Source organism: Podarcis liolepis (assembly GCF_965112155.1).
Source record: "Podarcis liolepis genome assembly, chromosome: 4".
Classification (NCBI taxonomy): domain Eukaryota; kingdom Metazoa; phylum Chordata; class Lepidosauria; order Squamata; family Lacertidae; genus Podarcis; species Podarcis liolepis.
The window spans coordinates 81,329,769-81,352,322 of record NC_139558.1 but is presented as its reverse complement, the minus strand read 5'-3'; the positions used below and the strand labels follow the sequence as shown (position 1 = coordinate 81,352,322).

General features: G+C 44.1%; 2 protein-coding genes and 1 long non-coding RNA gene across 4 annotated transcripts in view; 2 read left to right on the top strand and 1 right to left on the bottom strand.

Moving 5' to 3' along the window:
- The first annotated feature begins 1,926 nt into the window (after positions 1 to 1,926).
- On the top strand, positions 1,927 to 10,853 carry GTF3A (general transcription factor IIIA). The gene is made up of 9 exons (XM_083498967.1): positions 1,927 to 2,209; positions 3,227 to 3,327; positions 4,700 to 4,796; positions 5,303 to 5,391; positions 5,879 to 5,952; positions 7,278 to 7,361; positions 8,578 to 8,807; positions 8,900 to 8,959; positions 10,550 to 10,853. Exons 1-9 carry the CDS (start codon positions 2,015 to 2,017, stop codon positions 10,706 to 10,708), a joined length of 1,089 nt encoding a protein of 362 aa, XP_083355093.1. The 5' UTR covers positions 1,927 to 2,014; the 3' UTR covers positions 10,709 to 10,853.
- MTIF3 (mitochondrial translational initiation factor 3) lies at positions 10,474 to 13,333 on the bottom strand (the record flags this gene model as incomplete). Its single annotated transcript, XM_083499009.1, has 3 exons — positions 10,474 to 11,057; positions 12,011 to 12,165; positions 12,853 to 13,333. 3 exons carry the CDS (start codon positions 13,331 to 13,333, stop codon positions 10,848 to 10,850), a joined length of 846 nt encoding a protein of 281 aa, XP_083355135.1. The 3' UTR covers positions 10,474 to 10,847.
- LOC310704936 overlaps positions 13,230 to 22,554 on the top strand; it is a 48,243-nt gene continuing 38,918 nt past the window's right edge. The window contains exons 1-3 of one of the 2 annotated variants that reach the window (XR_014525091.1): positions 13,230 to 13,348; positions 15,416 to 15,971; positions 17,639 to 17,738. This is a non-coding gene — a long non-coding RNA (uncharacterized lncRNA). The remainder of the gene's footprint in view (positions 13,349 to 15,415; positions 15,972 to 17,638; positions 17,739 to 22,554) is intronic. The other variant, XR_014525092.1, reaches the window with a different exon arrangement.

The following is a 22,554-nucleotide window of genomic DNA, read 5'->3' as shown; positions in this document are numbered from 1 at the left end:
CAATTATTGCTGGATGGCCACTTTTCCTTTCTTAAGCTATACACAGAATTGCCATAGTTGCCTCTTAGCTGTAACACTGGGAAGCCCAATCTGTTTTAGAGCTGCTCTTTATCACCCCGACAAACCTGAACTGTTCAATCCATTCCAAACCTCTATTCCCTTCCTCAGTGACTATAATGGGGAATCTAAAAATAGCTGTAACTTTTACCAAAGTTCCCTGAAAAAATAAATCACTATGATTAAAACTTAGATCTGCTCAACAAAAAATCCCACCCACTTCCCTTCAACATTTCCCCGCTCAGCTTGGTGTCATTTCTCAAAAAAGCAAAGTGGCAGAAAAGATTGAGTATTAAACTTTGTAGAAAACTGAAGCAACACAACTGCTAAAAAAAATTAGGCACCACGTGATCAACCATGTTAACGGGAGGGGGCACCGACTCATCTTAATTTGTTTCATAATTCAGTGTGCACACAGAGTTAGTTACCAACCTTCAGCATAGTAAGACTCAAGTGGCATATGCCTTGGAGCGTGACTGGAGAGTTTATGGGCTGTATTATGGCCTGCAAGGGTGGCTACTCTATGGCCCTCCATATTTGCTATATGCAGTTGCTTGACCATTTGCCATGTTGTCTATCTGAGGCTAACAAGAGTTGGGAGTCCCCTGTAAAGACACTCCTTCCTTTCCTGCTCATTTACTCTATGCTAAGAACTGTTAAAAGAAAACGAACTGTTAAAAGGAAAATCCTGCTCCTTTTCCCTTTTATGGGGTATCCAAGAGCCCATATAGTGTCCTTAAATGGGCTCCCTATTGGTAGGAGAAAATAACAGAGGCCAACCAGAGTATACTGAGAAGCAAAGCGGCTAGTAAGCCTGATCTTTATTAACTGTTGCAACAGGGTCCCCACTCACCACACGCAAGAGAACCCTGAACAATGGTGCGCAAGCCCCTATATAGACTTTTGAAACTGCCCACCCTGTAGCTCAAGACCACCCCAAAAAACATACATACATCACAGAAGGAGGCGGTCTACATCAGACTCCTTTCTGCCAGGATACCCGATAATGCTCACTGATTGCTTTACCTGGGCATTCTTTTGTGATGGTAAATACTTTTAGTTCCTGAATCCAGGTCACAGGCTCACTCTATTCATACACAAATACGCCCTTAAGACAGAATTTGTAAGCAAAAAGACAAAGGGAAGGCTTTCCCCATTTCCTCCCTCCTTGCAGAGAAATACATTGAAGTCAATTTGGGAGTCAAAATACCTTCAGGATTGCTCTCCTGTACTATTTCAGACACGTGGTTTATATATTTATGTGTTTTGCCTTGTGTTTATGAACATTTATTTTATATTTAGGACCTTTAAATTCTTATTAACAGAACCTTTTAAAATTCTAGCCGACTATTAAAATAAATTTGGATTTCAGAACAAGTGCTCCAGTTTACTCCTCCCTCCCATCCCCTTTTCCTTTTGTGTCATGTCCTTTACGCTCCCTTTGCCTTCAAATCAAAATATTTTTTTAAAAAAAATTCCTTCCAGTAGCACCTTAGAGACCAACTAAGTTAGTTATTGGTATGAGCTTTCGTGTGCATGCACTTCTTCAGATGCACCCACGAAAGCTCATATCAATAACTAGCTTAGTTGGTCTCCAAGGCGCTACTGGAAGGATTTTTTTAATATTTTATTTTATTTAGTTTCAACTACGGCAGACCAACACGGCTACCTACCTGTAACTTTGCCTTCAAATGCAATGCACATTTATTAGATATGAATATACATTTCATAAATGCGCAATACAATATTTTTGGGAAATAACCCGAGATGTGTGCTTTTTATTCGACAGGCTCCGCCCGCCCAGAGGGCGATCGCATTGCGCAATCGCGGATGCCGCCGTCTCTTCTCAGGCAAACTCCAGCGGCAGGACGGTGGGCGGGAAGGGACAAATTAAGGATGGCGAGGCTTGGAGGGGCGGGGCTCCAGCGCTACCACGTGGTGCGCCGCCGCTCCAAGCATGGCTGGAGAAGAGTCTGCCGTCGAAGAGGAAGATGCTGCCGCCGCCTCCGACAGGCGCAAGCTCAGCGCTTCCCGCCAGCGCCCGCCTCCGGCACTCCTGAGGAAAGCCTTCATTTGCTCCTTCCCGGACTGCGACGCCATTTACAACAGGGCCTGGAAGCTGGACGCGCACCTGTGCCGGCACACGGGAGAGGTCAGTTGGGCGGGACTAAGGGGGATAAGGGGAGCGGCCATTGGGCGAAAGCGTGTCCGCAAGAGACCCGCCGAGGGGCCAGGTGTGCTGACGGGCAGCAAGAGGGAATCGAACCTTGGGGCGCGCGAGCGCGAACGCTGCGACTGTTATTGGAGCGCGGCCTCCCTCGCATAGCCAATCGAGGGGAAGCGGGCCGTCATTGGCCGGTCGGGGGTGACGCGCTTGTTCGGGGCGGGGCTCCATGGAGATGACGCGTTTCCGGATAGGGGCATGAGGGCTTTTTTGAGTGGCTGTCAAAACCTTCAGTGGTGTGTACGGGGCTCATGTGAGATTGTCATTCATATACTGTGTGTGTACACACACACACACATATATATACATACACACACAGTATATTAATATATATGTATAAATAAATATATACATATATATATATATGTATGTATTTATACGTTTCTTTTTCCCCTGAAGGGACTCAAGGAGGCTTACAGATAAAAAAACAAAATAACCACTAAAAACATAGACACATCCATTAAGAAAACAATTAAGTATTGATAAAAGTTAAACTATGAAAGGCGGGGGGGTTACTCCTGAGTAAATGCAAATGAAAATCTCTCAAGAATATTGGCCAACCTTCTAACTAGTAAAGGGGTGAAACTGGCCCTAGACAGTGACTGGGGGAGTTTCTGTTACGGGAAGTAGTGGGTCAAATACTTGGGTTGTATTGGACAAAAAGTTAATATGGGGTACTTTTTTAAAACTTTTGTCAAATGTAAGTCAAATAGACATGCTACATTTGATCATCAGAAAATTGTCCTATGTAAATTAGGGTAATTTGTATAGAGAAAATCTCTGGAAACTTTTCCAGTTATTTTTTTAAAAAAGAAATCCCCCATCTGCTAAGTATGGTATTCGGTGTGCAAGAGGAACTGTTTTGGGAAATTGGTAGGATGTGTAAGATGATGAGTAAAGCAAATAAATTTGTGATATAAAATCAGCTGTTTTTCTCCTTATCAGCTGCCTTTCATTTGCGATTATGAAGGCTGTGGTAAAGGCTTCACTAGACTCTACCATCTTAAGCGCCATTTTCTTACGCACACTGGAGAAAAGCAATTTGTGTAAGTATACTATGGCTGTGGGTGGGGAAGGTGCTGGAATTGTTAGAACAACAAAAATCCCAACAGATGTTAAGATTTGCAGGTTTGCTGCCACAGGAATAGGATTGGGTGAAGCTGGCAGTTGTATGTTTGCATAACTAATAGGATTAACATATTTTGTTGAGGTTTGGCTAAATGAAAAACTCCAGCCTTACGGGTGAAGTGGAGGATATGAAATGAAAAACTTTTAAAACAAGTATGGTTCTGGAACATAGGATATTGTAGTTGGGACACCAGTTTCAGCTTTTAAGTCAGTGGTGGGCAACTTTTTCTCTTTTGAGGTCTGCATTTCCCTCCAAGGCAATCTGTCAGGGGCTTCATAGAACGCTGCATTACACTGAGTCAGGCCTTTGATCCAGCCAGCTCAGTATCGTCTATAGTGACTTGCAATGGCTGTTCAGGATTTCAGGAAGGGTTCTCTGCCAGGTGTACTTGGAGATGCCAGATATGGAACCTGAGCCCTTCTGCATGCAAAGCAGATGCTCTATCACTGAGCTACAGCCTTTCCCTAGCATGCTGGCTGTGGGCAGAGCCAAAGCCAGCAGGGGCTAGAGAGTAGGACCCTATATGCATTTAAAGTAGCATCATACACCTTTGAATAACAACACTCTGCTGCCTTAATAAACTGGTTCTTTGTGGGAAGCCATGGCTATTCAAGTGGTATTATAGTGTTTTAAATATATAGTGCAGATGAGGCCTAGATTGAGCCACCCCCTTTTCTTTCTCCTAATGATAATCCCCATTTCTCTCTTCCTGGCACCCATTTTTTTCCTCTCAGCCCAATGACTAGCTTGAGAGGGGAGTGGCATATGACTCTTTCCAGAGGTGGGAATAGTTTACCCACCACTGTGATATATTATGTTATCCCCCCCCCTCTGTGTGTGGTGTTTCTTTTTACTGAGATTCTTCATAACATACTTATTTTAACTGTAATATATTTATTAGAGAAAACCAATTAGGGGGGAACCCTGTACTGACTAAAAACACTGGTGTGTTTATTTTTAAGATTCGTTTATAAAAAATGTGTGGTGCATTATCTTAGGAGAGCTTCCTCCTTCTTTCTCACACAAGGAGGAATAATTCTTCTAAGATTCTAAGTGCGTGTTGCAACGTATGCCTGCAGCCCCTGAGAACCAAGAAAGTATTCCCTTTTACCCTCTTAACAATTATTGTTTTATTCATTAGCCAATGTATACACCTTTAACCAATTAATTTGGCCAATTCAATGATTTGACTAAGGTTTCTTTAATTAGCTGACATCTGGAAAGGCCAGTTGCACCTGCTTGTATTCTTTCATATTCTTCATAGAGAACATACGCTTGTGTATTTGTAGGTGCAAGGTGGAGGGCTGCAACGAGAGATTTACAACAAAATCAAACTTGAACAAACACATTGGTCGCAAACATTTGCAGCATTGTAAGGAATACATAGTAAGTGGCTTTCTTTATTTGCCCAAATAGGCTTCTAATAGGTATATAAATGAATAATGATAAATAATCCTTTGCTCAGTGTTAGGAAATAATTCATTAAATGTGCTTGACTTATTAACTCTTTTACCAATGTTAGAGCTTAGCCTGTGCATCTAGGTTGTGATTAAGCAGTACAATTATCTGTATACACATGGACAGCTTTTACCTATTGACAGATATGGCAGGGCGACATACCCTGTTTGCTTGCAGGGTGCTATTTGCTTGTAGCTAGCATTGGGAGCCCAGTCTGTACTGAGGACTCTAACCAAAGCTTTGCTACATGCTGTGTGCAGGTAAGATACTAGTGTTCATTACTGGATCAAGTGACTACATTAAACCCCCAAAGTCCTGGGTCCTTTCCTCAGCTTTGCCATGGTGATCTTTATGGCATGATGTAAAATTGAGCCTATGCTAGTACTTTACGTTAGCCTGCCTCTAACAGTAACTATCTTGATTTTTCCAAACAGTGTGACTTTGAAGGATGTGGGAAATCCTTTAAAAAACACCAGCAGTTGAAAATTCATCAGTCTGAACACACTGGTGAACCGCCCTTCAAGTAGGTGAATATTCTTGTTTTTTCATGAAAATAAGTAGGGAGGATTTCAGGGTGCTTGTAGGCAGGAATTTTAAATGGTTGCCCTGAGGAAGATGATATTTTTATTTAACAGAGCCTAAAGACCAAAATTAAAGGCCAAAAATAAAAGGCCTGGGAGAATAAAAAGGTACTTAAAATAGGATGCCATCTCCCACAAGGCCCTCTCCTTACGCAGCTCTGTTAAGCATCATAGATGATGGCACTGTGAAAATAAAACAAAAGCCATCATGATCAGTTAGCTGCCATTCAGGACTTGAAAGTGGAAGATGTAACCTAAGAATGTGGCACATTGCGCTTCCAACCGGAGAACTCTTCTTTCTTGGAGCGTGTTAATTTGGGGTGGGTGAGTGATGGAAGTAAAGGAAAAGTCCACTTTCACTTACACTGTTTATGAACTGGGATTTTTATTTGTGTTTTGAGTGATGTGTGTTTTGCTTTTGTCACGTAGATGCAGCCACGAAGGATGCGAAATGCGCTTTTCCATGCGTGCCCATCTGAAGCGTCATGAGAAGATTCACGAAGGTAAATTATTCCTCTTGCTTTGGCTGTGTAAAACCCAGCGCTGTTGTTGCTTTAATGGGTTGCCTTCAAATATAAGGCTCAAAACTGGAAGTTATGGAAGCAGGTCTGCTGGTTTTAAATCAGATTGACATCAGTCACAGTGCAGGATGTGTGTCATTTCAATTAGCAAATGATATGTAGGGCAAGAGTGTGCAAAATTCTTTTTTGAGCCTACATTAGGGCTGGCTTTGGGGATAATGCTCCTCTTAAAGGTGGTTTGTAAAAAGCCTCTTCCCCATTGATGCCATGCTGGGTTAACATTTCATTGAGGAATACTATACAAGTCACTGTTAAGAGCAGTGGGGCTAGCCCTTACTGTACCAGAAACTCAGCTTCAAATTGAGGTAATTTGTTTACTCCTTAGACAGCAGAGCGTGGTAGGAGATGCCCTATAGGAGGGGAAAGAGAACCTGTGGCCTTCCAGCTGTGGATGACAGCTCTCACCATCCTATTAAGGACTGCCTTACTCCTTATGTTCGGTCTCGACCACTGAGATCTTCTGATAGGGCACTTTTCATTGGTCCCACATACCTCTGAGGTTCAGCTGGCTTTTACCATGGGCTGAGGCTGTAGTGTGGCAGGCCTTGTCCTGTGGAACTCCTTGCTAGTAGAGGTTCAGCAGGAGTCATCATTCCTGCTGCTTTTAGATGATTTCCTAAAGACTGAGTTATTCAGACAGGCCTTTCAAACTTGAGGTGCTTTGCCAAAAACCTTTTACTGTTGTGTTTGAAATGGTTAATGTTTTTACTTAATACTGTGCTTTTTATGTTGTATGCTGCCTTGTGATATATATGAAAGTGTGGTTTGTAAATAAGACAATCTGTCTCTGCCCATTGGCTGGGGATGATGGGAGTTGGGAATCCAACAAACGTTTGAGGGCTGCAAGCTCCCCATCCATGCCCTACAGCATGTGGCTTTGCATTTTTTTATATATATATATATATATATATATATATATATATATATATATATATATATATTTGCTTTCGTAGATTTTCACGGGTACAGGAATGCAGGTTTTGGTGTCTTCGGGTGTCTTCCCGTGTAAGAGTTGGGGTGTCTAGGCGACGTTTCGACGAGGTCTCACTCGTCATCTTCAGGCTGGTGCTTTCGGCTTCCAGTAACAAGAAGCCGAAAGCACCAGCCTGAAGATGACGAGTGAGACCTTGTCGAAACGTCGCCTAGACACCCCAACTCTTACACGGGAAGACACCCGAAGACACCAAAACCTGCATATATATATATATATATATATATATGGCTGTTTAAACTGTTTTTCTTAATAGGCTATGCATGCAAAAAGGATGGCTGTTCATTTGTTGGGAAAACCTGGTCAGAGCTTCTGAAACATATGCGACAAAGTCATGTCGGTAAGTACTATCAGAACTTTTACACATTGATTCAGCTTGAATGATTTCTAACGTTGGAAGCCCATTATGTACTCTTTTTTTCTTTCCTTCAAAAAATAGCAATCATTTCTTCTACTAATAATCCTTTCTTGACTTTGTTTGCTTTATATCAATACAATATGCTGTGCATGCAACTAGTTTCAGATGTGCATTTGTAAGCATGGCAATAATTGTATATCTGTACACAAACAGCAATTGCACAACTCTCTTCAGTGGGTTAAAAGCCTGTCATGTATACTCTTGACAGTCATCATAATAACCCTAATGCAGGTCAATATTATTCCTTTTCACAGATGGGGGCTTTGAGACTTGGGGGATTGTAGCTTGTTCAAAGCCACCAAGTGTGTTCATTGCAATGATAAGATTTGAACCAGGAGCTACTTGGTCCACAGTTCTGGACTTTTGGCCACTCTGCTACAATATCTCATATGTAGGGTGCAAGGAGTATGTGTGTACAGCTGATGGATGTGAGTAGAAAGTACAGAGATGGGGAACCTTTTGCTTACAGGTCAGACCTGCCAGGTGGCCCAATTCAGCCCTCACAGTTGTTTTTTGCCAGCTACACCCACCTGCCAGTTACCTGACATGTGACAGACATGGGGAATCGTTGGCCTACCGGATGTTGCTGAAATACAACTCCCATCATCTTTGGCCATGCTTGCCGGGGTTGATGTGAGTTGTAGTTTGGCAGCTTCAGCAGGGGGCAAAGATCACTCCAACCTGTCATACAATGTCAGCTGCAGCTGCCCTTTTGTAGGGAGGCTTGCATTTGGTGTCCTTTAAATTCAGCAGTGAGTGCAAGCCTTGCTGCTTTCCAGTGGAATTGGGTTCAGCTTAGGTCGTATGATATATCAGGTGATTGATGGTTAGATGCAGCCACCCAACAAACATAGCCTGCAGAAGTTTGCCCACTTTTCCATCTGTCCTGCTAGACGGAACTGGTTCCCCACGCCTGCTTTAGCAGAAGGCTGTGAGTGCTTGCTGGATTGTACCGGTGCAGGTGATACTCTGATATTATATTCTGCTGCTGAAAATAGTACACACATAAATTGTTCCTTGCCTTTGAAAAAACGAGGTGTCACTGTTTAAATCCTGTTTAGAAATTCTTTTATTTCAGGTTTTACATTGCGTTCTCCCCCCCCGCCCACTCCCATTTCATTTTCTCTTTCATCTCCAGAACCGATAACCTGCAGCGTGTGTGGCAAAATATTTCGCCGCAAAGATTACCTCAAGTGCCACCAGAAGATCCACGCTGCTGAGAGAGAGGTGCTTAAATGCCCAAGGGAGGGCTGTGGCAGAACGTACACAACCCTGTTCAATCTTCAAAGCCACATTGTCTCATTTCATGAGGCGAGAAGATCGTTCACTTGCAACCACCCTGGCTGTGGGAGAGTCTTTGCCATGAAAGTAGGCGTTCTCAAGTTAACTTGAACGTGCACATTTTTCTTCCTCCTCTCTTGGTCGCCTATGTATAAACTTTTAATTTTTGTTCTTTGCAGCAAAGTCTTGTAAGGCATGGTGTTGTACATGACCCTGACAAGAGAAAGTTGAATTCAAAAGTAAGTCAGAGGTTTCAGTTTGCTCTCCCCACGCAGTTTTAGGAGTGTGAACCCACTTTGAATTGCAGGGCCTGAGTGGAGGATGTGACAGGTTTATTACTGAACAGGGGTTGAACACAGGGGGTCTATATCAGTGTTTATCAAACCTGGGTCTTTGGACTACAATTCCCATTATCCTTGACCATTGGTCCTGTAAGCTAGGGGTATTGGGAGTTGTAGTCCAAAGGGGGGGGAGTGGGTGACCCAAGTTTGGGAAACTCTGGTCTACATGATGGAACTAGTTTCTTGAACTTTGCTATTAGCCATTTCTTTGTGCGCTGCTAATAGCTCATGTTGTTGTTTAGTCGTGTCCGACTCTTTGTGACCCCATGGACCAGAGCACCCCAGGCACTCCTGTCTTCCACTGCCTCCCGCAGTTTGGTCAAACTCATGCTGGTAGCTTCGAGAACACTATACAACCATCTTGTCCTCTGTCGTCCCCTTCTCCTTGTGCCCTCCATCTTTCCCAACATCAGGGTCTTCTCCAGGGAGTCTTCTCATGAGGTGGCCAAAGTGTTAGAGCCTCAGCTTCACGATCTGTCCTTCCAGTGAGCACTCAGGGCTGATTTCCTTAAGAATGGACAGGTTTGATCTTCTTGCAGTCCATGGGACTCTCAAGTCTCCTCCAGCACCATAATTCAAAAGCATCAATTCTTCAGTGATCAGCCTTCTTTATGGTCTAGCTCTCACTTCCATACATCACTACTGGGAAAACCATAGCTTTAACTATACGAACCTTTGTTGGCAAGGCAACCTTTGTTGGCAAAGCTCATAGTGGTTGGCAAATGGGAGCTTATGATTAGATGATAACTTTAAATGAAATATCCATCAGAGCTTCTTTGTGAAGGTGACCTATATGCACAGGGCTGGGGTGCGTATCTACATTGGCTTGAAGGACCTTGGAGGTGCAGGGTTGATCTGATGTTTTGTATTGAACCTGCTGGCTTGTAGGAGTACCTGCTCTTTGCCGCCTCCTGCTTACACCTACTTCTGCATTTAAATATCAGAGCAAATATCACAAAAATACAGTTAAGCTGGATCCAGAAATAAGCCAGCTATAAAAGAGGCTGACAGAAACATATTCTCCCGACCCCACCCCATCCTGAAAAATCTCCCAAAGAGAGGGAGAAAGTTATTGAAGGGAATATGGGGCAAAGGTTGAGGGGAACCCTGAAACCTGGGCAGAGGCAACTTCCATGAGTAAGATTTCCACTTGTGAAAAGGGCCTCCACCAAAATTTCAGGGATTTCCTCACCCCCAGCGCCAATCCCATTCAATAAAGTCCCCAGGCCCCAGGAAACTTATCAGGGAAGTCAGGGGGAACTTATCTCTGGATCTGGGGCTCTTTTCTGCAAATGGAAACCAAACCCTGAACCTTCTCGCCACTTAGGAAATCAGACAAGAGCGGACAACAACACTTTACCATCATTTCCCACTGGTTAGCTGCCAAGATTGCTGACCACAAAACGTATACGTACTTTTTTTAAAGCTTTATTGTTTATATGTTTATCCCAATCTGCGAACCACAAATCTATGTGTTTCCTTTCAAAGGTTAAAAAGCCACGTCCTAAGCGGAGTTTGGCCTCACGCCTGAGTGGATTCATCCCACCTAAAGCATGTCAAAGAAATGTTTCCTCTGTAGATGAGGCTCTGATCACACCTGAAGCGAGCGCCACGTTGCCTACTGTGGAAACACTCTCCCTTGGCTAGAGTATCAGATGAACGTGGACAATATATTCATGCATATGAAGTTGAAAATGGCTTTATGAAGTAGCTGTTACTGGCAAGTCTATGGAGTCTGTAAAGAAAACTGGAGACATTCAATTTTTTTTATAAAAAAAATATTAAATCACTGCTTGAGGGTTTCTGATTCAGTGCTGTCCTTTCTCTTCTCCTTCTCATCTCCTTTGTTCTTCTCCGTTCTTTTGTATTCCTGGATTTCTTTGTTCGACATATGCCTCAGTACACACGTGCTCCTTCCTTCTTTGACAGTGCGGGGCTCAGAGAGGTAAGTCGCTTTCCCAGGCATCGTATCCAAAATCTGACCAAAGAATGCCAGCTGAAAAGGAAAAGATGTACTGGCATTATGAATGTATTACCTGAGCCTTAAAAAAAAAAAAAGTTTGGTGAAAGGACTTGACTGAAGTGTAAAAAAAGCAGACATAGGCTGTTGCTGTAGGAACGTCTACTAAATTAATGTGCAACGAACGCTGTTGGTGGTGAGCAGAAATTCAATCATTTTACAGATTCTGACTTGGGTCAGTTAGAAATGCCTGACAAAGCACAGCCTCCTCCATCTTGTGTGTTAGTTTAGTGCACTGGTGAGCACCCCGGTTGGGGTTGAAGACTTGCCCATCCCCCATTACGTTATTCTCATTATCGTTCTGGCAGGTTCTATTGGGACAGATGCCACTTCACTCCGCATGCTTATTTTCCTTATTTGATTGACAACTGCACTGGGGAAACATAAGTAGTACCCTGTACTGGCTCTGAGGCAGGGATCTCAAATATCTTCGTAGAGGTCAAAATTAGTTTACCTTCACCCTGATTTCAACAGGAATTACTTTCATATAACTATGCTGCTAAGGATTGTAGCGAACATTAAAACGTAAGCCTGTATTCCTTATTCTGGAATATGTGACATGCTTTAAAGCAGGGATGGGAAACCTGCGGCCCCCCCAGGTGCATTGTGGCTACAGATGTAAAGGCCTTAAAATTTCTAACTGTGGACTACAACTCCTATCATTCATGACGGCTGGCCAAGCTAGCTGGGGCGATGGCTACTGGGAGTCATAACATCTGCAGAGTTTCAGGTTCCCCAAAGCACTTCACTTATCAAGGTTATGGGCAAGAAAGAGGGAACTGGCTGTGTGACATTTTTTAAAAGTATCTAAAAAATAATAATGCTCCAAATAGTGTTGGCAGAAACGTAAGTCATACTAAAGGTCAGTTCGCAATACTGGCCAACTTGACTGTGAGAGGCCCTCCATGAAAACTTTGGTTGTAACTTACCATATTTTTCTGTCCATCACCACCCCTCTTCTGCTGCAGTGTAACCCGGACATGGTGCTTCTTGTCAATCCACTGCTGAATCTGTTTTATCTTTGTGTCTAAATCGTGCTGCTCAATTGCTGTGGAAAAGGTTAGCTCCTTCTGCTGAACGGGGCCTGTTGAAATGATAAGCAAAGAGATTGTTAGGATTTGTTTTAAAGCAGCTGTGTTCCAAACTAGCTCAGATTTAATTATGTATGGGGGTTTCTTTGGAAGGGGGGGGGAATCGCAGCATGAATTTCACATGGCAGAAGTATATGAAGTAGCTCCTTATTTACAGAGGCCCAAATATCCTTAAGAGGGCAAGAAATGTACAGAAAATGGTTTGTCCTGCTCTCCCTGCATAAAACAAGATACACTGCTCTTCCTTGCTCCCAAGTTATTGTTGTTTTAATATGGCTAATAAACTGGCAAAGCATATGCTTTTATTCTTTTTAGAGCATGACTTTGTGTGATGTAGCGATTTGGATCTATGCTCAAGTGGCAATTAAGGAGAGCTCTTTTTTGTAGTCTTAAGAAGTGTGCCTTCTGCCAACAGTGTTGTAGTTATGATAAAGAGCTATGTAGGGCATTAAAATCCCCAAAGCTAGTGGTGGTTCTGGGAACATCTACCCTGAATGAAATCCTGGAGCACATGCAGATCAGCATATTTCCCATTATTTTGATAACCAACTAGGCTAATAAATATGCATTTAGAAACTGGCTCTTAAAAAATATATGCAGCGAAAAAACAAAGGACTAGAGCCTAATCCACCTTTTAAAAAGCTTTTTAGAATTATGGACTGAATAAGTGCTATACATACCATTTTTAGCGCTAGCTTTCTGCTTATCTCGAAGTCTGAGCCGCTCTTCGAGGATCTGTTGCCCAGACATTAGTCTGTACACTGGAGGGTCTGCTTTCTCTTTCAGAAGAACAAGCTTCACTGCTCTTTCATCCATGATTCGAATCACATCTGCCCTGTGGATGTTTCCCTGGTTTTCGCCATTCTCATCAATCAGCTGAATAATCCGATGGGGGATTTTCCTCCCAACGCTTTCAATTGTATTTTTGAAACTGGTGGTTCTTTGCTTTGCTTTTAGGTTCCCCTTGGCATCTTCATGAGTACAGAATGCTCGTGTAGGGACAGGCAGAAGTCCTTTGTGAGAATCTCTCATTATCCAGGTTTCCGAGGCTCTAGTCCTTTTTACTGGTTGCACCAAGATACTGGCGAAATACTTGGTGATGTGATTCACTTCCTTCCTTCTGGCCTCATCCAATAGTTTCTTTAGGCACAAGGCAGCCATTCTGGACACATGGGGGTGGGGGAATGCCCAGAAACCTAAAAACAATATTTAAAATTGAGAAAACCTTGTGAAATAAATATAGTTTCATAACCTTTGAGGTTTTATTACACCTAAGGGGTATATATGTCTTGTGAAATAAATAAAAGAATATTTTTTTAATTGCACTAAAGTTGCTTGCTTAAATTATCAAGATACCCTTTCCTATGTAAACATCTGTAAAATTATATTGTATACAAGTTTTAAGGTGCCCAGTAATATCAACATACCCAGGCCTTTGCTGCTGCTTCATTACAATATGTTATTTTTTAAAATTCCTGCCTGTGTTCAGATGTATTGCATCGCATTCTCATTAACATATGACAGGATTTATTTTTAAATTGCACACCCCCTTGGAACTGCTGTGGGAGGCAGCAGAATGATACCTTAATACAACACTTTATTATCAGTTGGATCCTGTAGTAGCGAGAGAGAGTCTGTGCGTGCCTGCAGTCCGGCCCGCCACAAAATCTGAGGGACAGTGAACTGGCCCCCTGCTTAAAAAGTTTGCTAACCCCCGCCTTAATAAATATATAACCCTTTGCATGTATTGGAGGTGCATCCCATTGAGTTCAATTGGGACACTCTTCCTGGCAAGCAGCCTAGGGGTGCAATCCTATTCCTACTCACCTCAGAGTAAGTCTGATTGAACTCAGTGGGGTTTCCTTCTGAACAGACATGCCTAGGATTGCTCTGTAATTAGGTTGCATTAACATATTTGCTTAAGGTTTTGGACAAATCATGTGCATTTTTTTTTGCAAAAGCATGAACGGCGGATTTGATACACGTATATGTGTGCATATGTATGCATGCGTGTGTAAGAATCTTGCACCCCTGCTGACAATGCCAGAGCATAATGTGTTGGGAGGAAATTTTGCTCTGTAGAGACTGCAAGGGCTACAAATGCACACAACCCTTTCGGAATATCTATGTATGAAACATTTGCCTGGCAAACGAGTGGGCCCAAATCAGAGTAGGCCTACTGAAACAAATGGACCCGTTAAGTCATGCCCATTCATTTTAATGAGTCTTCTCTGAGAAGGCCCTACATTGGATACAAACCAGTATTTTTATCATTTTCACATTTTTGCAAATTTGCACATTTCCAACTGTCCGCACACCTGCATTTTGTCAGATATTTTCCACTGAAGGGAGGATGGTTGTGGTCATAAATCAAAGTTTTCATGCTGCCTATGTGTGGTGCTTTGTTGCCCAATATTATGCGTGCTTGTTTCTATCAAATGTAGTAATCTGCCATGGTATTGCTTGGCAATGGAGAGTGGGAAAGAAAGAAAACAGGAGATTTATAAAGTGGAAAATACTGGAGAGGATGAAAAGAAGCAATTTACAGTTTCTGCTCTGGAGTCATCCACTGAAGCGGGCTGTTTAGGGAAACACAAGAAAGGACTTCATGAAAGAGTGCATCATACAATTCTTATAAAAATGCATTGCAATGTGATGTTTGCTCTGTAACTTTGCTTTAGTGGGGTGGTGGCGAACTTGCTGTGGGCCTCAGAAGGTGGCTGGACTGCAAGTCCCATGGTTGGAATCCAACAACATCCATTGGGACATTAAAGAAAGACTCATTCAAATGAGCATAATATATCGCAGCAACTGGTGAATGTCAACACTCCTGCTTTCTATCAGCGCATTAAAGGTAAAGGTAAAGGTACTCCTGCCCGTCATGTATCAGGTGCTTGAAAAAGTGTGCATTCCACCCTGTATGCACGCCAGATATTTGGGGTGGAATCTCATAAAACTGACTGGCAACTTAATGGGGTACAGCAAAAGGCTTTATATGCAGTATACACATACAACCCGCTGTACCACGCAAGGCTGCTGGAACTTGGGAGACCTGCACGTCATCCCAGATGTGGTTTCGACTTCTGGCACTGCGCTCTCTATAGAAGCGCCCTGTTCTCGCGCGTCCCCATTTGGCGCGAGGGCTCGATCCGAAGCCGCGCCTCGAGGCTCAGCCCTTCTCGGGAGCAGAAAGGGGGGGGGGTGATCGTTCACTCCGGCCGCGGGTTCAAAGGCCTCCTGCAGGGCGAGCCCCTCGGCTTACCTGTCAGTCCCCCGGGGGCCGTCGGCAGCTCCAGCGCCCAGGAACGGGGGACAGGAAGCCAAACGACCCGTCGGAGGGGAAGAGGAAGGGCTTGCGGAGGAAGCGGGGCGGGGAAAGGCCCAGCCGGTCTTCCGAGAGTGCCTGGCTGGCTGAGCAGGGGAAAGGAAGGGAAGGATGAAGGGACTAGCCCCTGGCAGCAGGTGCCTGGATCCGGGCGCTGCGTCCTAGCGCGCGGCTGGGGCAGAGCGCGCCACTCGCGGGTGCTCCGTTTGCTCCCTGAAATAGCAGAGCAAATGTTACATTGGAGGCGAGGTTTCACAGCTAAGGAGGGTCAGCACTTTTCCAGTTTGCCTGGACTACAACTCCCATCACCCCTGATCACTAGCCCTGGTAGCTAAGGCTGATGGGAGTTGCAGTCCAGCAAAAGCACGTGGCAGGCCAAAGGTTCCCCCAATCCTGTTGTTATAGCATTGTGTGTACGCAGAGGGTGCCATCTAGCTATCTAACAGAACTACATCTGATCTTGGGAATCATGAGGTAGGTGCAGATGTTTTGCCCACAAGATGACTCATATAAACCTTTCTGTGCTGTGAACCGACCCGAGATCGATGGATGAAGGGCGGCACAGAAATAAGTAAATAAATAACTAATGAATATGGGTTTGCAGGGCTTTCATTCTTCAGTGACAGTACATTTATTGCTACGTTTATTTCTCACCTTTCCTGCAAGGAGCTCAAGGTGGGCGTACATAGTTCTCCCTCCTTATTCTACACAGCAACGGGCGACTTGCCCAAAGGCACACAATGAGCTTCACAGCTGAGGAGATTTTAACCCTGTTAGTCCAGTTCCTAATCCAGCACTCTGAGCGTTAAACCACACTAGCTCTCAAACAATTAAGTATATGTTTTAAGCAGGCACAGCCTGTTAGATTAGTGTAGATATCCGTGATGTACCGATTGATTTAATAAACATTCAGCTAACACTGGATTGATGAACACATGTTAGGTTTTAAACATCAGGTTACCAACCCTTTGCCCTTTAAACTTGGATTTGTCTGTTAGGTTTTCTTTTTTCTAAAGAAAGCTTTTCCAAGCATCTTCAGGTTGAACTGGGAAAGGCACCTGAGGTTCTGGAGAGACCCTGAGAGACTCCTAGGAGTTTTGGCAGTGTTGTGGTGCACACACCCGTTACCGCACTATAAAAACCACCTCTTTCTGCTTACTGCTTATGGGTAGGTCAAAATAATTGAAGAGCTACTTTGAAGTACACATCCAGAGTCTCTTCAAATTGGTGCATAAATCTACACCACAAATTAAAGGACAGTTCTCTTGTTATACCAACAAAAATTTTGCACATACATGCAGGAAGTCGCAATGCCTACAGCTGTCTGTTTCAAGTTTTGCGCTTTTAAAAGTTAATGTGCAAATTAATCCGGACAATTGGGGCAAGGGGGGTGGGAGCTGAACAAATTAACTGTTTATTGTATCTGATCTGGTGGTTTATGCAAATAATGAAAACGTGTGCAGCAAGATGAATTAAATCTGGGGGGGGGGGCAGGGAATACATCTTTTTGGAACTTTTGAAAAACTATTCTGAAGAAGCACATTCCACCATAATGTTGCCCAAGATAGGCTTTTAAAGGAAGTTTCATTGAATGGTGATTCTAAAAACAAGCTCTGTGTGTTTTTTGGTAGCAAATGAATGAAAAATGAGAGAGAGAAAACACCACATCAAAAAAACAAAACATTGCCAATGTAACAAGTGTATTAAATGTCTAGTTAAACATGGCAACTGTATGGCGCGGGCCTTTCCGCTGTACATCTGAGACATTGTTCTGTAGCTTTTGCAAGCTGATGGGTTCAGCTGCAAAGATTCTGAAGGCTGCTTTGTTGCCAGCCTGGGACACATCCGTGACCTTATTAGAGTGGAAGTGAATGCTCTCCTTTTTTGCAACAGTAAATCTACTAATTTTACAGTCAGTTGAACAGCAATAGATTAATTTGTTTAAAGTCCGCATTCACAAAGCCAACGCGAACTTCACTGCCTTGAATACCCTAAACTACAGTGTGGATTTTCTTCTCTCTCTTTTTCTCGGAAGGGTAGACACTATTACAGCTTGCCCCTAGAATGGTCTGCGCAGTTCACTGTCACCTGCTTCTCAGCACAGGTGCTGACCTCTCCGTCTATTCTCTACCTCCTGACAGACTAACAACTAGACTGATCCTTTGTGTGCAGCATCGAACGCTTTCCAAGCGACTGGACCAGTTCTCTTCAGCATTCCACAGGAAGCAGGAGAAAGGCAAGGTTAAGGGGGCATTCCGAGGGTCAGAACGGGTTAAATTTAGTTAACATCAGAGGTTATAGCTTTTAACAAGGAGTTTGAAGGAAACTTATTTGAAGATGCAATTTGTTTCTTCTTTGTCAATCATTTTCCTCCCCTGAATCTCTATTGATAGTGACAGCTTAACAAAGTTTTTATATGCTGGCTCCCCCCCAACTCCCCACCCGCCGACCAGCATCCTTTATGCAGGATAAAGGGGCTGGAATGCTCAGAAAGAGATGCAGGTGGAAAACGACTTTATAAAGCTTCCATGATTTTGAAATTGAGGGTTGAAAGTAGGTCCCCTGCTTGGCTAAGTCAAAATTAATTTGTAGATGTTAAGAAGACGGACACATTATTGGCAGAAGAGGGAGCTGCCGGCGGCAGGCTGTTCTATGGGCCGCATTTTAACAGCCTGGTCTTTGTGTAGGGGGGGGGGTCTCTCCACATACACATATCCCACTCTCCACGGAGAGGGAGCTCAGTGAAATCATCTATATTATGGTTACCAGATTTTTTTCAGTGAATCTGGGGAGACTTTTTTTTTTGAAGCTGAGCAGCAATAGGGAGTTAGTAGTGGTGGGGATGGTGAGGCAAAAGACCCTGGGCCCAAGCACATATGCATATTGTATAAAGGCGCAAAGCCCTTCTTTCGCACCCTGTGAAACATAAATGCGCAGTTTTTTAAAAACTGGGCAACAGCGTGCCGCCTGTCCGTGACTCCCGAGCCTTCCCCGATCTCCTGCCTCCTTCCCCCTTTGTTTTGACAGATTGGGGGAGGCTCTGGAGTCACAGGCGGGTGGCCGTTGCCCAGGAGGGGTGCAAGGAGCGTGGTTTCTCTGCCAGGCAAGGTGCAAAGCCCTTCTTTCGCACCCTGTGAAACATAAATGTGCAGAGTTTTTGTTAAAAAAACTGGGCAACGCCTGCCCACCCGAGACTCCTGAGCCTCCCCCGATCTGTCAGAACAAAGGAGGAAAGGGGCAGGAGATCTGTACTACTGGATGTCCCCGGTTCCGCTTTGGCAGTGGCGGCGGCAGTGAGCAGCTCCTGAAACCAGCCAGAGCCAACTGCACTACCAGGCTGGCTCCAGGCTGCTGAGGCTGCCGCTGCCACGTTTCCCAGGGACAGATTTGCAAATCTGGGGACATTCTGGGGACGGAATTTGTCCGGGGGCAGATTTGCAAATCTGGGGACTGTCCCCGGAAACCGGGGACATCTGGTAACCCTAATCTATATGAGATTCCTGTTGGTGGTTTATTTTGTGGGGAGCTACTTAGCATAGAAACAAAGCACATTTAGCTGAGAGGTTGCGGTGCTACAAAACATGCCACCTGAATATTCCTCGACTGGCTCCCTTTGTCTTTCCAAAATGTAAAAATTCTGGGTAGGCTGTTCTAGAAAGTACACTTTAGCACATTGTTTTAAAAGGAGTTATTAAAGTAAACCCCTTTGATTTAGTTGCATTAGAGCCAGTGTTGTCTAGTGGTTAGAGGGCTGGACTAGGACCTGGGAAACAAGGGTTCGGGTCCCTACCCAGCCATGAAGCTCAACAGGTGATTTTGGGCCTCTCACACACGCTCTGATTATAGCATGGTTTTCATGAGGACAAAAGGAGGAGGAGGAAACCCTGGAGCTCCTTGGAGGAAAGGTGGGATATAAATGTAATAGTAAATACCTAAAATAAAACATAAGAAAACCCTTTTGCAGGTTAGAGTAACAATTCTTGGTGCTGACGTACCACCCCACTCCTCCTGCATTGGGCATCCCATTTTACCACCACCCCACTCCCCATCTTTATATGAAGAAATATTATTTAATGAAAGCCATGCCTAGAATGCCTTTCCCTTGCAACTTTAACAACAGCACCCTCCACCTCAGACAACCCGAGATGTGTAATTAGGGAGCGTGCCATGAAGGCCGCAGTGCACCATGAGGTTTAACCCTTCCTTCCCTAGCTTGATCCCAATTAAAAGCATCCTCCCCCTGCTGATGTTTGCCTAAGAACAGGAACCAGTGGGGAATTAGGACCGAATAAGAGCCTGCTAGCGCAAGCCAGCGACCCATCTAGTTCAGCATCCAAATCTGCAAGCGGGACCTGAGTGCTGCAGCAGCCCTCTCCTTATCTGTGGCTCCTTCCAACTGGCCTTCAGAGACACACTGCCTCCGACAATGGATGAAGAAAATAGCCATCGTGACTAGTCGCCATGGATAGCATTGTCCTCTATAAATTTGTCTAATCCTCTTTTAAGGTCATCCAAGTTGGTTGCCATCACTACTTCCATGGTTTCCTCAGTCAGTTCCATAGTTGAATTATACGCTGTGTTGAAAAGTTCAATTTTTGAACTTTGAAGGCAGTCCCGTTTAGGGAAGTTTTTAACGTTCGATGTTTTATCGTGTTTTTAATATTCAGGGCGGCTGGGGAAACCCAGCCAGATGGGTGAGGTGTAAATAATAAACTGTTGTTATTATTATTCGTTTAAAACTCACAATATTGAGCTTCACTGGATGTCCACAAGTGTTAGGGTTTATGAGAGAGGGAGGAAAAAAATATCTGTGTCCACTTTCTCCACGTATTACATAATTTTATACACTTCTACAAAGTCTCCTCTTGCTCACCCTTTCGCTGAACTGAAAAGTCCCAAATGCTGCAACTTTTCCTCATGGGGAAGTTGCTCCATCCCATTCATCATTTTGGTATCCACTTTCGGAACCTTTTCCAACCCCACAATAACCTTTTTGAGACGAGGTGACCATAACCAAATCAAGTATTCCAGGTGTGGCTGCACCATAGGTGTGTATAATAGCATTCTGATATTGACAGGTTTGTTTTCAACCCCTTTCCTCATGATGCCTAGCATGGAATTTGCCTTTTTCACATCACTCTGGGTCGTCATCTACTCTAAGGTTTTGTCTGTCACTGCCAGTTCGGACCCCATAAGCGCATATGTGAAATTAAGATTTTCTGCACCAATGTGTATCACAGGTTTACATTACATTTGCCATTTTACTGCCCATTCACTCACTTTGGAGAGGTCCTTTGGAGAGCTCTTCACTATCTCTTTTTGTTTTATTCACCCTGAACAGTTTGGTATCATCAAACTTGACTACATTACTGCTCACTCTAAACCATTTAGGAACAATTTTAAAAGTGCATGTTCCAGTACTGAACCTTGTAGGATCAGTTAGAGCAGATCCTTGGAGCTACTTTCGACACCCCTGCATTGGGAGAACTTTCCATTTATTCCCACAAGTTACTGATCCATAAGGGGACCTCTCATCTTATTCCATGAAGCTTACTCAGGAGCCTTTAGTGAGGTACTTTGTCAAAAGCCTTTTGACAGCAGGTATACACTCTATAGGCAAATCACTTCTCTCTACATGTTTGTTGACACTCTGAAAGAACTCTGACCGGTTAGGGAGAGAAGACTTACTCTTGCAGGACATCTGTAAGGCATGTCCTAACTGGCGAAAGCCTAACAGCTCAGCCATTTTCACACTGCATGGGGCATCCAACAGGGTCAAAGTTGGTGCTGGGGAATGTGGTCTCCTCCTCCAGGCAAAGAGAACCGATGCACTTACAGTAAGGTACCTTTCCCGAGACCCACCTGGAGCTAATTCTGCCTCTGTACATATCAACATGATGTTACTCCCTGGTGTAAACCTGTTGACTACAAAATACATGGGTTTGTGTCTCACATGCCCTCCAAGGGTTCAAGGTGATGTATAAGAGGGAGGTAGTGATGTATGGAAGTGAGAGCTGGACCATAAAGAAGACTGATCGCCGAAGAATTGATGCTTTTGAATTATGGTGCTGGAGGAGACTCTTGAGAGTCCCATGGACTGCAAAGAGATCAAACCTCTCCATTCTTAAGGAAATAAGCCCTGAGTGCCCACTGGAAGGACAGATCCTGAAGCTGAGGCTCCAATACTTTGGCCACCTCATGAGAAGAGAAGACTCCCTGGAAATGACCCTGATGTTGGGAAAGATTGAGGTTACAAGGAGAAGGGGGCGGCAGAGGACGAGGTGGTTGGACAGTGTTCTCGAAGCTACGAACATGAGTTTGACCAAACTGTGGGAGGCAGTGGAGGACAGAAGTGCCTGGCGTGCTCTGCTCCATGGGGTCACGAAGAGTCGGACACGACTAAACGACTAAACAACAACAATTCCATTTTATCTTCACAACACCCCTATGAGGTAGGCTAGGCTGCGAGAGAGTTAACTGGCCCAGAGTCATCCAGTGAGCTTCATGGCTTGGTGGTGATTCAAGCCCAGGTCTCCCTTGTCCATCCAACACTCTTATCACATTGGATCAGGATACACCCGGGTGTATTTGGCTCATTTATTTAGAAAGGGGAAGGGGGAATGCCTGTTACATTTTCTAACAAACTCCTCTCGCCCCCTCCCTCCTTGCTCTCACACATCTATTATGAGAAATGTCCAGGATCAGGTAATAGCTGCCTTAGGTACCAGATGATATTATGTTAATGAAGAGTGGGATAAATGCTGTGGCAAATTTGCATATAATGATCACGGCCATAGCCTTTCCTGAAGTGCATATCCCAGTGTGGCTGCCCCCAAACAACAGACCTTTTCCGTACCAGCCATAAAACTCGGGGAAGAGTCTGTTAGAGAGACAGAACGGCATTTTCTAATTTCTGTCCTACATTTAACGGTGCTACTGTTGCGGCTCCGAAGGCATCAAGTAATTACGAGCATGAGAGTGGTTACACAAATGAAATATGCGGTATAATGTGGCTGTGTCAGAAACGGGTATTCGGCTCGCAACGAGCATGCCCAGT

Bases quoted from the DNA above. Each gene is read 5' to 3' on its own strand.
- GTF3A (XM_083498967.1), top strand. From the start codon at position 2,015: ATGGCTGGAGAAGAGTCTGCCGTCGAAGAGGAAGATGCTGCCGCCGCC. The intron at 4,797-5,302 runs GTAAGTGGCTTT...TTTTCCAAACAG, and splicing joins AGCATTGTAAGGAATACATA to TGTGACTTTGAAGGATGTGG. The intron at 7,362-8,577 runs GTAAGTACTATC...TTTCATCTCCAG, and splicing joins TATGCGACAAAGTCATGTCG to AACCGATAACCTGCAGCGTG.